The sequence below is a fragment of the Cornus florida genome, unplaced genomic scaffold (assembly GCF_030987335.1).
Source record: "Cornus florida cultivar Cherokee Brave unplaced genomic scaffold, ASM3098733v1 CherokeeBrave_3.0.0_Hap2_Chr04, whole genome shotgun sequence".
Lineage (NCBI taxonomy): Eukaryota > Viridiplantae > Streptophyta > Magnoliopsida > Cornales > Cornaceae > Cornus > Cornus florida.
The window spans coordinates 102,038,769-102,058,981 of record NW_026775574.1 but is presented as its reverse complement, the minus strand read 5'-3'; the positions used below and the strand labels follow the sequence as shown (position 1 = coordinate 102,058,981).

Sequence of the window (20,213 nt, the reverse complement as noted above, 5' to 3'; positions counted from 1 at the left end):
AACTGCATACCCTGGATTTGGACGGACTTTATATATATGTTTATGGTACCACGAGTTGAGCTTGAGTCTCAGACTCGTTGGTTAGGGTACGTATATGCAGTGGATGCGTAGCTGGTTATAATAGGGTGAGGTGTACCCTGTTAGGTCTAGGTACTCATGCCCACCTTTGGGTGCGTATTCGCATGATGCCTACCATTCAGGTTGAGACCCCTATTATAGACTAGTGAATGTCCCTTAGTGTGGATATATTTATACGTATGGACTAGATAGATATTGTGAGGTGTCTACGGTGTATCTGCGTATCGGGTCACTGTATGGATTGCACTTAGATTAGAACTTGCTCGTGGGTCTGACCCACTCCTTTATTATTCTTTTCAGGTACAGGACGATTTCAGCCTTAGAGCTTGATCGTGCTTGTCGAGGACAGTCTCACTTTCATCGGATTACGTAGGACTTTCCCCGATGTTTCTAGTATTATCTATTTTTCGATTTCAGTCTCAGTTGAATTTTTAGTTAGGGGTCCATCAGTGGATTCCCAAGTTGTAACTTTGAAGTTTTGGAGGATTGGAGTTTTAAATTTTCAGTTACACATGGAGGATTTTATTATTATTATTTCTTTCAGTTTTATTCTATCTTTATTGGTTTTTGTCATCTGTGTTCGTTTTAAAATACTTTAATTGTTTGATATTCCCTCGGGTTTGTGGCTGGGCCTGATCAACCCGTGTCTCGGATCCGAGGGGTATCACATGATCCCAATAAATTTATATAAGTCCATATGCAATATAAACACGAATTAAAACAAAGTTCCATACAATTAATTTCAAGATTAATCAAGAACACATACAATCACACATGTACTATTTTAATTCAAATTAAGCATGCATATTAAGTCAATTTAATATCTAATTAATCCTGGAATTAACCTAGGCATGTATAGAAACACGACATCTAAAGGAGAGAGTTAGAAGAAGAACTTGCCTCTAGATTTTAGATTGAAACATTAACTTCTTCTTCTTAGCTTTTCCGACGATCGTGACTGTCGTCAAGGACTCTTCTGCTGCTATTGGTTTTACCCACGAGCAATCCCTCTTCCTTCCTCATTGGTTCGACCTTTAACCTTTGGCCAAAACCCTAGCCTTTTCTCTCTCAATTCCTTTCTTTCTCTCTCCCTCCAATAACTAACGTGAATAAAGTTTTTAACCCTATGGCAGACAATACTTATATATATAGGCTTATATAAAATATAACCTACTCCTAATCCCTCTCTAATTCATTCCTTAATACTAAATAAAATAAAAATATTTATATAAATAATATACATATATATATATAATCTGTACATAATTTTATATATATATATATATATATATATATATATATATATATATATATATAAATTTAACTTATAACTATATATATATATATATAAACTAACTATACTTATTAATATAATTATTTAATATACTAATAAATATAATATCCATAAATATACATAAATATCCATATATATATATACCAACATCCATGGGTAAATATTCGCACCCATTAATCTCCTATCCAAGTAGTCCATGCGACCCAATTGGTTGGTCCATTATTACTATTCATATCCGTTCTTTAAAATGTAGAATAAAATAAAACAATTAAAATCATTCAATCCTAACACAAAATTACAATTAAGCAATATTTCAACTAAGTAAGTTAAATCATACAAACAAATTACACCTCATCAAAGCAAGCAAGTCAATTACCATATTAATTAAGACAAATCATTTAAGCACACAATTAATATAAACAATTAAGCAACTAGCCAAATAATCAATCAATTAATTAAAAATGCAAGTAAAACAAATAAATAAATACCGAGACTATCCTTTTAAAATTAAGGGTATTGCAATTATTGACTCCAATTGGTCATTTCCTCCCTCCATCACTAATATCTTACCCCAATTACTACCTATAGCAACACTTCCCACACTAGTCCTATAAAAGAAAGACAGATTCATATGGATTCCTTCCCCAAATGGAAAATTCACAATTGCTTCTACACTGAAACTCATCAACCAAAACATACCTTCTTAGCCTTGGACTCATCTGGTTTGGTCCAAACTCTCAATCCCAAAGCATGCATTCACACTATGGGTTGCAATCCAGAATCGTCTGCCAACCCTCAACAGAAGGTGTGCTGCTTACTTCAACACCACCATTTGCCTCCTATGCGACAATGACATGGAATCACACAACCATCTTTTCTTCAGCTGTCCCTATGTTAAACCATTATGGAACTTTCTACAAGCACGTTGTGGGTTTTACATATTGCCCTCAAATTGGTCTGAACTAATACATCGGGTTGCTCATCACTGGCGAGGCAACAATCAAGCTCTTCTCATCTTACTTTTCAAAAAAATATATATAATATCTTATTATAATATAAGGGCATTATCGACTTTTCACACACAAAATAACTTTCCTCATAAACGGTTTTATGAAGAGGTCAAAGTAAAAACCCATGTGTAATTTGTCCAAATCTTGAAGAAATTAAGTGTAATTTACATGTTTTTTCCCGACAATAGTAGTGTCAGGCTATTAAAAGAAATTCATAGTCAATGCAGTCTTTCCATTCCCGGACAACCTGAATATTTTTAACTAGCTAGCTAGTAGGTTAGATTATTAAAACCCAAGCGCATAAATCAGATAGCTAAATACTTTTAATGAACATTGATTTAATTCATTTTAACCAAATGATTTAATTCTTACGTAGGACTAATTTTGAAAGATTATCATTTTGTTTTGTGTAATTGTTTTGAAGGGGAGCATATAAATACTGATCGGCATCAATAAAAAAAATACAAGAGCCAAATCTCTCTCTCCTCGCTCTCTCTCTTTTTCTTTCTCTCTCTACCATGGAGAACAATAATCAGCCATTGTCACCAAACCATCTCCAAGGCCCTGTGACACCACCAAATAACTCTTCTGCTTCATCCTTCACTGATGGTGCCAATGACATACCACCTATTTCAGGAATTCAAGTTTTCTTCAGAGAATTCATGGTTGAGTCCAGAAAGCTTTGGTACCTAGCCGCTCCAGCCATCTTCATATCGCTTGGTCAATACTCCCTGAATGTCGTCACACAGATCTTCGCTGGCCACGTCGGAACTCTCGAGCTAGCCGCTGTTTCCATCCAGAATTCCGTCATCTCCGGATTCTCTTTTGGTGTCATGGTATAGATTTTATATATGCATTTCGATTTCTTTTTTAATTGACTATTGTGGGGTCAGGCCTCTTAAATCATTCCGTATCTACCACAAGACACATGTAATATTCTTGTTCCCTATATCTAAAAATTAGTTGCAAGGGAATTTTAACTCCGACGTCATGTAAGTGAAAGTCTACCGTCCTCTTTATGGCGTTGAAATTGCTAGATTTGTTTTTTAATAGTTCGCAGTATTAGTTACAGTCGCGGTATCGATTGCGATCACGGTATAACTAACTCGGACAAAGTCAGTATAAATTGATCCATATGGATCGTTTATTAGACTTGAAAAAAAGTCGCGTATCGGACAATACGGAGAATCATTTCCAACACAATCCCACAGCCTTGAAAAAGTCTAGATGTTTTGTTTGTTTGTTTTTTTCCCCTCAAACTTGGACATGAGCACCACAAACTATGGAACAACAACATACCAACAAGGTTAACACTGTTTTGATATTTGGTCAGTTTTTGTTGCTTAAGTTATTAGTACCCGGCACTATTCAGTTGCCAGAGCGTCCAGTTTTCTGAGTAGGTATGCTTCAATCTCCATCTCATAGTTTGCAAGGATAAAAATAAAAAAAAAATAAAAAATTATTACAAGCTGCAGTGATATCCACTCATAAGGGATACAACCCATCCGTTATGAATGGCTATGTTGTTTCTGCAGGATTTGGGTTCTTGTGTGGGGGCTGCAGTTGGGCGTGTTTGTTTTCATTTACGTCGAGCGATTTGTAGCCAGTATTTTTGTTTACTTTTGGTCCCAACTTAGGACCAAATTGCTTTATTGTTTTCGTGTGCAAGACTACATGTTTTTTATTTATTTAAATAATGGTTCATCAGTTTTATCGGTCCCGTGCAAGACAAAGCTAACACATGAAAAAGAGTGTTAGAGCTTGCTAATACATTGATAACGCACAATTCAAGTTTATGAGATCGAAAAATAACAATCTAAAAATATTTGTCTATAAATATAGTGTCTGATATACATTATGATTCGCGGTATCGGTCACTGTCGTGGTATCAATCGCACTCGGGGTATAATAGACTCAAACAAAATAATGTAAACTAGTCAATACAATAATGTATCGAACAAAAAAGTCTGATATCAGATGATACGGTAAACCATGATATATATAGATAGATATTATAGAATATGCAAAAATAATCTCTTACTCTTCGGTAAGTAAAAAAATTTTCTGCACCAAATATGGAAACCTATTATTGTTATGTTTCTATCGCCGATGATGAAGAGATCTTATTATATAGATGTATTATTTTGTGAAATTAACTTAATATATGAATGGAATGTACAGTTGGGAATGGGGAGTGCACTAGAGACTCTATGTGGACAAGCGTTTGGAGCATCGCAAGTGGACATGCTTGGTGTCTACATGCAGAGGTCATGGATCATCCTCACCATCACAGCCTTTTTTATCATGTTCTTTTACATCTTCGCGGCCCAATGTCTGAAACTCATCGGGCAGACCAGTGAGATATCCGAGGCAGCTGGGGCTATGGCGCTGTGGATGATTCCGCAGCTGTACGCCTACGCTGCCAACTTTCCGATGGCCAAGTTCTTGCAGGCCCAAAGCAAGATGATGGTGATGGCTGTAATAACTGGAGTGGCTTTGGTTTTGCACACTTTCTTCAGCTGGCTGTTGATGCTGAAGTTGCGGTGGGGTATAGTGGGTGCAGCGTTGGTGCTTGACGCGTCGTGGTGGTTCATAGTGGTGGCTCAGCTCCTTTATATATTTAGTGGAGCCTGTGGTCGATCATGGTCATGGTTTTCATGGAAAGCGTTTCAAAATCTGTGGGGATTTGTGAGGCTATCTCTTGCATCTGCAGTAATGCTTTGGTGAGACTTTGAGTAATGCTACTTAGACCGATTTCCTAAACCGACGAGTGTAGCTGACCAGATTTTTATTTATGCTCCTCAGTATAAGAAATAGGTCTAAGTAGTATTTTCCTTTCGATGAAAATTGAAACTTAACTAAAAAAACCTATATGAAAAGAAACGCTTTTCACAAAAACTAAATTATATAAGGATGGCAAATTATCCCCAGGTACATTTAAATAGGGGTGGGACTAAAAAACCTATATGAAAAGAAACACTTTTCACAAAAAATAAATTATATAAGTATGGCAAATTATCCCCAGGTACATTTAAATAGGGGTGGGACTTTGGCGGATTTGTCCGCCTAAGGGATTAGTCCATACCAGACAAAATATAATATTCTTCTTTAATTTATTTCTAAATTTAAATTAACGCCAATTATTGGAGAATAATTTTACCTCAAACTTTTAAAACAACGGTGTTATAAATTAGGTAAATAAATGTCCTCCAGAGAACAAATCATCCACCCTCAACATGAATATATAAATTACATGTAGTTTTAAAAATATATAAATAATATATATATTTTTTCTATATTTCTGATTATTCGAATAGTTCGGCTAGTAAAGTCTTTGTCCAAATTTCAAAATAAGTTCTGATTCGAAGATTAAAACTCAATTTCCATCCTATGATCTCAAATACCTTACCACACTTGGAAATTTATGACGCATTTGGCTCACTCATATTCCACCACTGTAAGAAGTAATCTTTCTTTGGTGAGAGTAGGAGCAGAAATATAAAAAATATTTAAGTCATCTAAAAATGAGAGCATCAGTAAAAAAAATGCACGGAAGAATTCAAGAGCAGGAGGGCGCATAGGCCGTCTAGAAAAATTATGTAACTTTAGACTATGAGATATAAGTCATGTGTTACGTGAATTATAATTTTGCTTCAGATGTACCTACATGATGCTAACGGGCCGGGTTGAGTGGGCCTTGCCCGGCAGCATTGGACCATAATTGACTGGATCTGTGCCTCCCAGAATCTATAGTAAATGCCTACGATTTGGCCTTTTTTTTTTTTTTTCTGAGCTTGTGGGATGGACTAGTGGGGGTCGAAGTGGAAAAGCCTTTTATTTCATATACTTATATATCATCATTCTTACACTTCTTTTTCTTGAAATGAATGAGATTCGTGGCATTAAATTCTCATTTTCATTCTACTATATTATACATCAATGTTTCTCTAATAATATCATTTTTGAAATTATTTTATTATTATTATTTTTAGCCGAATTTTTGAGGTTATTTTTAATTACTTAGTTTTATGTTATTTTTGGTAAATCTAGTTATCTTTAACATTATGTGCAAAACTAGTCTATCCTTTATTGCGGCACGTCACAAGCCTACATTTTATGAGTCCATACTACTCTAGAAAGTGCCGTGGCGGTGTTGAACATGGGCTAGAAGTATCTTGAAATTTAAGTAATTTTTTTTTTTTTTTTTGGGATACAGCTAGGACCCGGTATAGACGGAGTAATAACACATTTTTGATACTTTCAGGACATGATGGGATTGTTTTGTAATTATTATTCTTATTATTATTTTAAAAGGAATTGGATTTAATGTAATTTAAAATATAATAAGAGTAAATTAGAAAAATAATATAAAATTTAAGAAAATAAACAAAACAAACATTTAGTTCTAAGCTCCAATTAGTGATTTTATACATAATTAAATGGATAAAATGAGTAAAAACTATTATTCTATATATAATAGTTTTTTTACGTGTTGATGCAATATCCGTGTTCTATTTATTTATAAAAAAAAAATTCCTGAGTGTTCATATAGTGTCATACACGTATCTTATGTCCATAACTCCATATTTGTATCCATGCTTCATATATTCTACTTGGATATATTTTTTCTTATTTTATCACTAGTCTCTCCCTCACAATTAAATTAGTAAACTTATCTTCTCTGGTAACTTTTAACATTCTCATTACATCTATGTGATTTTTTGTTTTTGTAAAACATCCAACACTATAATACCTATAGTTTTATATTGGTAGTATATATGTATGTGTGTGTGTGTGTGTCTATATATATATTACTGAGGAGGCCCTGGATGACATGGGCCAGGTCCGACTCGCAAAACACAACCTTCAGTCCGAACAGCTGGGTCAGCCCATAGAAAGACACTGCCATATGGGCCGAGCGGGAGTAAGCCCATAAAGGGTGACCAGGGCTTACAGAGGAATAGGCCCAGGTCCAGCAATTAGTAAATATCTTGTAAATATCTTGTAAATATCCTGTAAGTATCTATAAATAGGAGTGGGAATGAAGAGGAGGATGATTCGGGTTGAGGTGTAAGAATTCTAGAGAGAGAAAGGATAGAAGGAGATTCTTGCATCTTCAATTGGCGCCGTCTGTGGGAATCGCATGAAAGTTTGATTGATCAATGAGGAGTATCGAATGGATTCAAACCAATTCGGTTGATCGAGACTCGATCTTGCGGATTTGAATCCAGATCTGAGCGATTGTGACCTACTCTGGAGGAATTACGATTCTTGAAGCTTTGGCAGGAGTGACTTCAGATCTACGCAACCACGAGTTGCTCGATTGTGGCAGGATCTGACGGATTTAGAGTCCAGACAATTCAGATCTTGTAAACAGTGAGCATAATTCGGAGAATTAGAAGCCAGATCTAAAAATTCCTACTCACGAAGCTCAGATCTACTCGCGAACTTGAGATTAATGCCTTTACTCCGTTCGGGAATAATGATAGGTGAAAGCTCCAATCCGATGGAGGCTGTCCAGCAAACAAAGCTTGAAGAGTTGATGAACTTGATTGAAGCTCTCAGAAAAGAAAATGCAGAATTGAAAGCTGGATTGCAGCATCGACAAATACCCGCAATTTCGCATCCGCTTCCGGTCGGAGAAGGAGGTGTTCCATCCAGTATCGCGCATCAAGGCGATCAGAACGAGAACAATCAGTCAGCTCACCACCGTGATGAAAGGATGATGGACAATTCGCCGCCAAATGTTCGTCGAGTTGAAGATCACGAAGGCTCGACTCACGTTGATCCGCAGCGGGAAAGGTTTGACCGAGAGGAAGTGATGGAGGTAGATCGCCGTCGAGTAGCGTCGCCTTGGCAGAGAGAGTTCACAGAGGAACGGTCGTTCGATCCGTCTTACCGGCCCTCCATGATTACTGTCACTCATCACGGTTCGGAGGGCAGAACCGTAACTCACAGAGCTACCGCTGGACTCCAGAGAGAGAATGAAGCTCTCCGATCCGCAGCTCGGACGGTGGATTCACCATTCACCGACGATATCTTGAATGCGCCGCATCCAAGGAAGTTTGCTATGCCAGTCTTTATTCTGTTTGACGGAACAACCGATCCGATCGATCATGTGTATCATATCCAGTTGAAAATGGCCCTGAATACGGAAAACGACTCTTTAATGTGCAAATGCTTCCCTACAAGCCTGGCCGGACCGGCGCTCAGCTGGTTCAAAAACTTGCCTAGGAGCTCCATTGGCAGTTTCAGGGACCTGTGCGATCGGTTCATAAGTCAGTACTATGGGAACAAACGCCCGCCGAAGGACATCTCGAGCCTGTTCACGATGCGGCAACACAAGGATGAACGGCTCCAGGCCTTTCTTACCAGGTTTAATCTCACTAAGAGTATGGTAATCGAATGCCATCCTTCTACGGCAGTTCAAGCCTTCAAGTTAGCCATGACACGCGGAACTCCGTTTCACACCAGTCTGGTAGTGAATACGCCAGCTACCATGGATGAACTCAATGAGAGAGCCGATGGCTTTGTGCGCCTCGAAGAAGAGGAGGCAGCTAATGCTCGGACAACGTCGCTCGTGTCGACCGAGGAAAAGTCCAAGGCAAAGATCAGGCAGAAGCAGGCTCAGCCGCAACGTCAGACCACTTGGAAGGCCGAAAAAAGGTCCAGGGAGGAAGAGTTGATTACTCCGCTGAAGGTCACTCTGGCGAGGTTGTATCAGGAGAACAAGGACAAGTTTCATCCACCACTGCCAATTAGACAACCCCTCGAACAGAGGGATCAAACTAAACATTGTGCTTTTCATTCTGATTTCGGACATCAGACTAACGAATGCAGGAACCTGAGGAGGCAAGTGGAGATGTTGATAGCTAGAGGGGAGTTTGCGAGTTATGTTCAAGGCTCGGCGATGGAGCAGAATCGACCAGTGGAACAAATAAAAAGGAGTCATAAACAAAGCTCCCACAATTCGCAACCAGTTCGTATAATCAATGCTATCCATGGTCGACCCGAGCCTAGTGAAGAGTCAGATGAGCTGCTACGGGTGCGCCTGCGGCAGGCGCAGATGAAGAAAAGGGTCGGCAATGTGACCACTCTACACCAACAGAGCCCGTCAATGCAGATAAAGTTCGACTGGACAGACCTGCAGCGTGTTCAACTGCCTCATGACGACCCGTTGGTAGTCAGTTTGACAGTGGCAGAGTGCTTGGTGCGCAGAGTTCTGATCGATCCTGGGAGCAGTGCGAATGTTATGCTGAGGGACACATTTGACAGGCTCGACATTAAACCAGAAAGGCTCAAGCCCACCGGAAATCCCTTATTAGGGTTCGATGGGAAGAGGGTGGAACCCGTCGGGATGGTGGAAGTAGAAGTTCAAGCTGCAGAGCGAGCTCTTATGGAAACTTTTGTGGTTGTGGAAATTCACCCCTCGTATAATCTCCTGATGGGAAGAGGATGGATTCACAGAGTCCGAGGTGTACCCTCAACTCTGCATCAGGTCATGAGGTGCCTCGGGCCCGATGGAGATAAAGTGATAGACATTCGGGGGGATCAGGTCGCAGCCAAAGAGTGTTATTCCGTCACACTAAAGCATGCAGGGAAGGGAAAGGCGCCCGTCCGGTCGACAAGCCCCAGATAGCAATTACAGGAACCTCCACTCGAGCAGAATAGGGTGGAGGAGTCAGCCGACTTGACCGAGGAGCCCCTTCTAGATGTGCAGATCGATCAGTCCAGGCCAGAACGAACTACCAGAGTGGGTATAAGACTGACCAGAGAAGAGCAGCAAGAGCTAGTGGATTTCTTGTCCCACAATGTCGACGTATTTGCATGGAGTCACCTCGACATGCCTGGAATTAGTCCTTCCGTCTCCTGTCATTCCCTGAATGTCAATCCTAATTTCAAACCAGTGAAACAGAAGCAGCGAAGATTTGTTCCAGAACGTAATCAGATCATAACGGAAGAAGTTGATAGGCTGCTTGATGCGGGATTTATCAGAGAGGTGCACTACCCTGAGTGGTTGTCCAACGTCGTTGTGGTGCAGAAGAAAAATGGGAAATGGCGCGTATGCATTGATTTCACCAATTTAAACAAAGCCTGTCCGAAGGACAGTTTCCCGTTGCCTAAGATTGATCAAATGGTGGATGTCACCACGGGGTATGAGCGTTTAACCTTTCTGGACGCATATTCAGGTTATAATCAGATTCCTATGGACCCCGCAGATGAAGAAAAAACTTCTTTTGTCACCGAGCGAGGAACATACTGCTACAAAGTTATGCCTTTTGGATTAAAGAATGCGGGAGCAACTTATCAACGACTTGTCAGCAAAGTTTTTAAGAATCAAATGGGTAAGATTGTCGAAGCCTATATTGATGATATGGTGGTAAAGAGTAGGAAAAAGGATGATCATCTGAAGCATCTGCAAGAGGTATTTGATGTACTAAAGCGATATGGGATGAGGCTCAATCCGACCAAGTGCTCGTTCGGTGTGAGTTCCGGGCAGTTTCTGGGACACGTGGTCAACCGCAGGGGCATCGAAGTTAGCCCCGCTCAAGCAGAGGCTTTGATTAAGAATGCCGAGCCAAAGACGATCAGAGAGGTGCAAGCCCTAACAGGACGAATAGCTGCATTAAGTCGATTTATTTCAAAGTTGTCAGACCACTGCAAACCATTCTTTGACACGATTCGGAGCCATGGAAGGCAGGTCTGGGGGGATGAGCAACGACAGGCATTGACTCATTTGAAGCAATATATGCAGAATCCACCAGTCCTGTCAGCCCCAGAACCGGAAGAAAAGTTATTTCTATATCTTGGGGTATCTGGTGTCGCGACGAGTGCCGTTCTGATTCGTTGCAAGGAAGGGGTGCAATACCCGGTATTTTATGTAAGCAAAACACTGATGGAGGCAGAAAAAAGATACTCAAAGGCCGAACGGGTGGTACTTGCACTTGTAAATGCAAAAAGAAAGTTAAGGCATTATTTTGAATCCCACCCCATAGCTGTTCTAACAACTTTCCCAATCAGAACGCTCATGCACAAGCCAGAGCTCTCGGGCAGAATGACAAAGTGGGCCATAGAGTTGAGTTCATTTGACATAACGTACGAGCCAAGAACAGCTATTAAAGGGCAAGCGGTGGCCGATTTCCTACTAGAATGTGATGCCGAAGATACGGAAGAGGACCTTAGAAGCGGCTCTTGGAAACTTTTTGTGGATGGCTCCTCTAACCAGATGGGGGCTGGGATTGGGATCAAACTGCAAACCCCAGAGGGTACTTCCTTGAGCCAAGCACTCAGACTTGAGTTCCGAGCCACCAATAATGAAGCGGAATACGAGGCGTTGCTAAATGGATTAAAGTTGGCCAGAGAGCTACAGGTCAACAGTTTGACAGTGTATAGTGACTCGCAGCTGATTGTTCGGCAGGTAAATGGTGAGTACGCAACCAAAGATGACATGATGGGGGCATATCGTTCTGCCGTTCTGCGTAGAGCCAAGGACTTTGCAAAGATTGAATTCATACAGTTGCCGAGGGAACAGAATGCAGATGCAGACCGTTTAGCATGCAGTGCCTCAAGTTGCGGTGAAACATTGGCGAGGGTGATTCCAGTGGGAATAGTGACCCAGCCGTCCATTTTCGAAGAACCGATGGTCTCGGACCCTTGGCAAGTCAACGTCATACCGTATGAACCGAGTTGGATTGACCCAATCATTACCTATATTCGAGATGGCGTTCTGCCTATGCAAAGGGATGAAGCTAGGAAACTCAAAAAGAATGCTGCCAAGTACGCCATCGTGCGGAACCAGCTGTACAGAAGGTCCTATTCTGGCCCGTACTTGAAATGTGTCACCCCCGCGGAGTCGCAGCAGGTATTGCGAGCTATTCATGAGGGTGTGTGTGGCAATCATTCTGGGGGAAGATCGTTAGCGCATAAAGCAATGACACAAGGGTATTTCTGGCCAAACATGTCAAGAGATGCGGAGGAGTTCTCTCGAAGGTGCGATAAGTGCCAACGATATGGACCAATGATCCACCAACCACCTGAAGAATTGCACGTAATGGCCTCGCCGTGGCCTTTCGCGCAATGGGGGATGGATGTGGTCGGTCCTCTGCCAACTGCAAGAGCTCAGAACAAGTATGTGTTACTGGCCACGGATTATTTCACTAAATGGGTGGAGGCAGAACCATATCCTAGCGTGACTCAGACTCAGGTGAGACGATTTATCTGGAACAACATTATCTGCCGCTTCGGTGTTCCCAGAACAATAGTCATGGACAATGGCACAAACCTCGACAGCAGGCAAGTAAGAAAGCTGCTGGAGGAGTATGGAATCAACCAGAAGTTGGCTGCAGTAAGTCATCCTCAGGCTAACGGACAAGCAGAAATCACAAACAGAACCATTTTCGCCTGCATTAAGAAGAAGCTGGAAGATCATAAGGGGAAGTGGTTGGATGAACTCCCGAACGTTCTATGGGCTTACAGAACCACCCCAAGGCTGCCGACTGGGGAGAGCCCGTTCGCGATGGCGTATGGTACCGAAGCAGTTATACCGGTTGAGCATTTAGTCCCCACTATCAGAAGCTTAGCATGGAGTCGAGATCAGAACGACAAGATGTTAAGATTGAACCTCGACATGATAGACGAAAGGAGGGACGCAGCGGCTATAAGGCTAGCATCGTATCAGCAAGTGCTGGCGAATAGTCACAATAAGAGAGTAAAACACAGGGATTTTGCCCCGGGCGATCTGGTTCTGAAAAGAAAGGTGGGGATGGTAAAAAAAATGATGCCACCCTGGGAAGGCCCATACAGAATTGCAGAAGTCATTGGCAAAGGGGCATATACGTTGGAAACCATGGCGGGAAAGTTGGTCAGCAAGCCCTGGAACGCCACGTCTCTGAAGAGGTACTACCAATAGAAGCTAAGTTCTGGCTTTAATTGGATGTTATTTGTTGTCAATCAAATACGTATGAATGAGCAAGTTACCGGAATTTACAAAAAAAAAAAAAAGAAATTTTCTTTTCCAATGGTCTACTATAAAAATTTAAAGCCAAGTGTCAAGTGGCATTCTAGCCGAGCGCCAGGCACTTAAGCAAGATAAGTGGCAGCTGGCACTATAAGCCGAACGCCAGACACTTGCTAAAAATTTAAAGCCAAGTGGCAAGTGGCATTCTAGCCGAGCGCCAGGCACTTAAGCAAGATAAGTGGCAGCTGGCACTATAAGCCGAACGCCAGACACTTGCTAAAAATTTAAAGCCAAGTGGCAAGTGGCATTCTAGCCGAGCGCCAGGCACTTAAGCAAGATAAGTGGCAGCTGGCACTATAAGCCGAACGCCAGACACTTGCTAAAAATTTAAAGCCAAGTGGCAAGTGGCATTCTAGCCGAGCGCCAGGCACTTAAGCAAGATAAGTGGCAGCTGGCACTATAAGCCGAACGCCAGACACTTGCTAAAAATTTAAAGCCAAGTGGCAAGTGGCATTCTAGCCGAGCGCCAGGCACTTGCCGTACAAACACACAGCGAAGCTAATATAAAAAGAAAAAGAGAGAAAAGATATATATGTACTGAAGATAAGTTGAACAGAGCACAACACATAGAGAAAAAGAGTTCGGCCATTTCATTAATATTGAACATTTAGTTTACAAAAGAGAGATGTCCATCATTACAAGAAGATATGAACTGGAAGAATTCGAAGGAGCCCTAGCTAGACGCCTCAGTACCAACAGCATCCTGATCTTGCCGACTCGCCTCCTCGGCCCCATCAGCCGCCTCACCTTCATGAGGTGGGGAATCCAGGTGAATAACTGAGTCGTTCGGCTGGGGTTCAGCGTCAGCAGTGGCTACAGAGGGAGCCACGGTTGACGATTGGGGAGCGGTTAGTGGCAGAGCGGTAGGAGGAGCTGTGATGATCCTTGAGGATGCGATGTCCTGGCACTCATCAAATATACGTTCCGCTTCGGTGGGTTCTGGGTCGACATAGACCCCCAGAGGCTCGATCCCCAGATCCTTGTCTACTTCATCCGGAGTGGAGCTGGTCTGTCCCTCATCTGGAACCCGGTCAGCGAAACCTTCCCGGAATCCTTGAGCATACCGAAGAGCACCGACCCTGGAGAACCGAGCATGAAGGGCCAGCATCCCACCACCCACTCTGCTGATAGCGTCGATCAGAGCGGTACGCTCGTCCAGAGCTCTTTTTTCAAAAGCCATCCGAGCAGACTGTTCATCAGCTAGAAGACGTTGGAGTTCTGCCTTCTCTTCTCTGAGTGATTCCTGCTCAGTCTGCCAGACGCTCTTCTCAAGCTGGAGGGCGTCCTTCTCATCCTGAAGGGAATCATTCTCCTTTTTCAGGACATCTCTCTCTTGCTCGGCTTTGTCAAGCCGAACCAGCACCTCGGTATTCTTCATGGCAAGGAGGTCGTTCTCTTTATTAGCCACCTCCAGGCTGTCAGAATACTTTCGGGCCCTGGCGTTCCCCATTTCCACCTGCTTCTGCATGGCCATCATCCCGAACAATGTCTGCATAGGTGCACAATAAGAACGGTTAAACCAATAGTCAGAACGGGCGAAGGCAAGACCAAGTAATATAAGAGAGTTCATGAGTTAGAAAATAAAAGTCACCTCCATAGCAGATTGGGGAAAGCGACTGAACACGTCCTTCTGGGAAAGGCCCTTTGCCGCCTCAATGTCCTTCGGAGTCCACATGCTCCTGTAGTAGGCCATAGCGGTCTGGCCATCCTTCAGCATGGTCTCGTTCGGTTTCACGAACGTCCCATCCGTTCGAGTGTACCGAGGGGCCCATGGCGGTAAGCTGGGGATAGAAGGGGGGCCTGAAGCAGAAGCAGAGCCACCAGCTGCAGGAGGCCCAGAGTGAGAAGGAGCTCTGATTGCTCGGTGCAACAGAGTACCCGGCCCAGAGACTCGGGTCCTTCTAATAAGAGGCTCCTCCTCAGGGTCGATTTCACTGTCAGGATGAGGCCTTTTGCCTCGCTCTTTGTCCCGACCGCCCCCCGCAGCAGCAGGAGCTATGGTAGCTGGGGAGGGCGCGTTCTGGTTGGCCGCAGGGGCGCTGGCAACAGGGTTAGTAGCCACTGCGCTCGGGACAGTGTCAGATATGGTAGCTGAAGAAGAAGCCGACGCTGGAGAGGAGGTCGCCCCAGCAGCAGGAATGGCTGGGGGAGTATTTTTCCTCCTGCCAAAAGAGGGAATCTGCAGTTTGCTCATATTGTAGCCGAGTGATGAGAGCGCAAAGAGGTTGTCTGAAGTGAGGAGATCTGAGCAGGAAGGAATATCGTTCAGAACGTATCTCTTCAGGTAGTTACTCCTATCCCTGCAAACACTGTAGCTCAAGTCATCACAAGGTATTCCCAAGGAGCGGCATAAGTAAGTGCAAAAACGAGGAACGCATGTTTCACAGGGGCAGTCGTGTTTATGGGATTTGAATTTTTTATAGGAGGAGACAGAGCAGACACCAAAGGCGCTCGGGATTGGGTAATCCTCTGCAGCCGGCGAAGACCAAGCCCCACTAATACCCACTATGCTATCCCTCCAACCCTTTTCAGATTTTATTGTGTCAGTGCATATGGACATCTTCTCGAACGGGTAGAGGTGGTAGAAGGGCTCGTTAGTACGGATCTTACTGACCTTATAGCACAGAAGGAGGTCTATGAGGTCAAGGTCCAGATTTCTGTCACGCATCAATAAGAGCATAACAGATATGATCCTAAAGAAGTTGGGGTTGACCTGCAGAGGGGATATCCCCAATCTGTTGAAGACGTAACTAAAGAAAGGGTGCAGAGGGAACCTAACAACATTCAGTTGAAGGTTCGTGAATAAGACTTCGCCGGGCAGGAGGCCGGCGCTGGTCGTAATATTAACGTCTTGGGGGCAAACCCTAACTACGATGTTATCAGGAAGTCTAAGTCTCATACGAAGAACACCCAGATCTACAACCATGGTGGAAGTGCAAGAAGAATCTAAAAGAGGGAAAATGGAAGCCTGCCGAAAGTAAAAAGAACGAAACTAACCTCGGAGGACTGCAAGATCGCTGGGAGAATGACTCTCGAAGGATTTCACCGGAAAAGGCTTAGCACAGTTCTAGAAAGAGGGAGATTTGGCTGATGATGGAGACGGTAAAGGGAAATGAAGTGGAATTCTAGAGCATTATAAAGGCAAGGGGGCCCGAGGGCCGAAGCGTCGGGAAGGCAAGAAATCCCTCGAACCCCGGAACATTGATTCTGGATCTGACCGTTCGCTCCCCCACGTGGTTATCTCGAGCCGTCAGCGTCATGATGAGACGCCATCAATAATTACCCCTTATTAAATAAGGGGCAATTATGGGGGCAGTTGAGGAGGCCCTGGATGACATGGGCCAGGTCCGACTCGCAAAACACAACCTTCAGTCCGAACAGCTGGGTCAGCCCATAGAAAGACACTGCCATATGGGCCGAGCGGGAGTAAGCCCATAAAGGGTGACCAGGGCTTACAGAGGAATAGGCCCAGGTCCAGCAATTAGTAAATATCTTGTAAATATCTTGTAAATATCCTGTAAGTATCTATAAATAGGAGTGGGAATGAAGAGGAGGATGATTCGGGTTGAGGTGTAAGAATTCTAGAGAGAGAAAGGATAGAAGGAGATTCTTGCATCTTCAATTACACTAAGTTTGTTACTTAAAACTTATATGAAAGGTATTTATATTTATGTTATGCTTTCTACATAAGTTTATTAAACGTAATATAATTAAAAAGAATTCAAATTTGATTTCTTCTCTAAGTCTAGGTTTATTTCTAACATTTCCGTATAAATATTGCACAGCTTAGAAGTGTGGTATTTTGTTGCACTAATGCTCTTTGCTGGATACATGAAGAATGCACGAATTTCAGTGGATGCTCTGTCTATATGGTGAGTACTCTGTGCTGGATTTCTTACTTGGAATATATATCTTTTCCTCCTCTTTTTTTTTGGTTTAAAGTGCAAAAAAAGCCTGTTACATATACAAAATATGGGAAAACCCACTGATGTCTAAAAAAAAAACCTCTAAATTTTTCAAATTGAGCAAATAAGGGTATTTAAAAAAAAAAAAAAAATTTGAAATACCTAAAATGCCCATAAGACAAAACAAAAAAAAGAGTACTTTGAGATTTTTATAAAAAAATTGGGACTGTCAACATATAATAGTGTGCAATTTGCACATATCTTGGAAATATTGAGGGGTTATGCTCATACTAAACAGGAGGAGTGTATTGTGCACAATTTTTATGTAAGGGGTATTTCTTACACTTTACTTCGTTTTTGTTTTTGGTAAATACTCTTACACACACCCACAAATACTCGCTCGATCCAGGGGTGGGCTTGAGCCCACTCCAAATTTTTATTTTTATTTTTAATAGAGATAATTTTAGCCAGTTCCAAAATAATAAAATTTAGTAGTACTAGCTCATCCCATAATAGATTCGCCTATCCCATTATGCATTTCTGGGTCCGCCTGACCTCGTATTTAAAGGGATAGAGGTTATTCCAGTTGGGCTATTGCCCAGTGGTGAAGTGTATAGGTTCGTCCCCTCTCAAATCCCTCACTTCGTATTTAAAGGGATAGAGGAGGTTATACCAGGGCTATTGGCCGAGTGGTGAAGTGTATAATGTTAATTTTGTGTAGAGAATTACTAATATTAGTATTTAAGTTGTTTGTGTTTTTCGAATGTTTGAAATTGCAGCATAAACATACAGTTTTGGGTAATGACTATGGCACTTGGATGCAATGCAGCCATAAGGTTAAATCCAGAAACATAAGCTTCACATTATACTACTCATAAACTAAAACATGAATGAAAAATAAGAATTTTTTTTCTCAAATCTGACAAAAATATGTGCAGTGTAAGGGTGTCAAATGAATTAGGGGCGGTGCATCCAAGAACCGCAAAATTTTCAGTGGTGGTGGCAGTGGTTTCTGCATTTCTGATTGGTCTCGTCCCCTCCATCGCTCTTCTAATCAGTCGAAGAGTGTACCCTTCCTTGTTCTCCAACAATGCAGAGGTTCAAAAACTTGTGTATGAGCTCACACCATTGCTAGCAATTTGCATTGTCATTAACAGTGTTCAACCTGTTCTCTCTGGTAACTATTAGCCCTTACTCTGTTGATATATCGTTTTGCTTTCTTCTATTATGTTTCTTGTTTGGGTAAATTGCACGGGCCTCTTATGAGGTTTGAACAAATTATACATGGGTAGACAGTTCAAAATTTATTATTTTAACCTTCCTAAAGATTTGGGAGTGTGCTTAATGACACCGTATCATTTTCTTTCCAGCAAATATGTTAAACCAAATTTTATCATTTCCTAATATAAATGTAATTTAAAATATTATTATAATATAAGGACATTACTGACTTTTCACATTTAGAGTCACTTTCCGGCCACCAATAAATATATTTATGAGAGGTCAAAGTAGTAAACGTTAAATGGTGTACCGATGTGTAAGTTGCCCAAATCTCAAACCCTTTTTGTTTTGTTTGAAAATGTAATGTGGTGTTGTTGCAGGGGTGGCTATTGGAGGTGGATGGCAAGCTTTTGTTGCTTACGTAAATATTGTGTGCTACTATGTTTTTGGCATTCCTATGGGCCTCATAATGGGCTACAAACTCAAAATGGGCGTCAGGGTGATTCTTCTATACATATCAATATAATATTTTCTATAAGTCAGAATAAAGCATATATTAACAGAAGTACTTGTTATTTTAATTGATTATTTGGTCCTAGCATTGATTATTTATTTATTTTATTAATTTATTTCCAGGGGATTTGGTATGGCATGCTGATAGGAACAGTATTACAAACTAGTGTACTGCTCTGTATGGTTTACAGAACCAACTGGAATAAAGAGGTAGCAATTACATTCACATGGAGCCAAACCATGTCCATACTTTTCAATTTTTTTAAAATTTTAAAATTTTAAATTTTATTGATTCTTATAAACCAATACATATTCCAATTAAGACTTTAATCTGGTTCAACATGCAGGCTTCTATTGCAGAAAAGAGAATAAAACAATGGGGGGGAGAACTGATCGTCAGAGAAAATGATGTGGAGAATTAATCAACTAAACACGATAATAATATGAAATTACAAGCACGAGTTTGCAGATGTTGAAAAAATTCAATTGTAGAGAGGAGAAAGCAACAATTTTACCATTGCAACAAATTCAATGCCCACAAGAATTCTTTGTTGTGCATTAAGGAAACTTATTGCTCCAAATCCTTATTTGAAAATATATATATATATATATATATATATATATATATATATATATATATATATATATATATACTTATTGCTCCAAATATATAGAGAGGTAATATTATTAGCCTGCTGATATCAACTTTATCATGACAAGGCTCAACTTAAGAATTTCTCATCTCCTGGAGGCATGAACTTTATGACCTTTTGAAATAGACTAATGTTTATGTGAATATTTGTGTTTTAGTGGGTATATTTAATAATGTCTATCTTGATTAAATTGTAAGCATGTAATGTATTATATATATAGTGGGAAAGCATTCCATTTTTATACTCTGTTTGAGGCATAGCCGAATCAATAAACAAGATTCATTGTGCATTTTAGTATTTTGGTGTGAATTTATTGGTTTTCTTTATTTGTAAAAATTTTACACCTACAATGCAGAGGTTCAAGAACTTTTGTATAGCACACACAATTGGTAGCAATTTGCATTATCATTAACAGTGTCTAACCTGTTCTCTCTTGTAACTATTAGTCCCTTACTCTGTTGATATATCCTTTTGCTTTCTTCTATTATGTTTTTTGTTTGGGTAAATTACATAGGCCTCTCA

General features: G+C 41.2%; 1 protein-coding gene across 1 annotated transcript; it reads left to right on the top strand.

The window, feature by feature from the left end:
• Positions 1 to 2,861: 2,861 nt before the first annotated feature.
• LOC132304285 (protein DETOXIFICATION 30-like) lies at positions 2,862 to 19,985 on the top strand. Its single transcript, XM_059801886.1, has 8 exons — positions 2,862 to 3,218; positions 4,564 to 5,105; positions 17,185 to 17,271; positions 18,084 to 18,140; positions 18,243 to 18,481; positions 18,906 to 19,024; positions 19,162 to 19,248; positions 19,386 to 19,985. The coding sequence occupies exons 1-8, from the start codon at positions 2,901 to 2,903 to the stop codon at positions 19,458 to 19,460; spliced, it is 1,524 nt and encodes a 507-aa protein (XP_059657869.1). The 5' UTR covers positions 2,862 to 2,900; the 3' UTR covers positions 19,461 to 19,985.
• Positions 19,986 to 20,213: the final 228 nt, after the last annotated feature.

What these genes read in the sequence shown, in the direction of transcription:
- LOC132304285 (XM_059801886.1), top strand. Translation starts at nt 2,901, where the DNA reads ATGGAGAACAATAATCAGCCATTGTCACCAAACCATCTCCAAGGCCCT. An exon ending in TGTTCAACCTGTTCTCTCTG is followed by an intron (nt 18,482 to 18,905) that starts GTAACTATTAGC and finishes GTGTTGTTGCAG; the next exon opens with GGGTGGCTATTGGAGGTGGA. An exon ending in GAACCAACTGGAATAAAGAG is followed by an intron (nt 19,249 to 19,385) that starts GTAGCAATTACA and finishes TTCAACATGCAG; the next exon opens with GCTTCTATTGCAGAAAAGAG.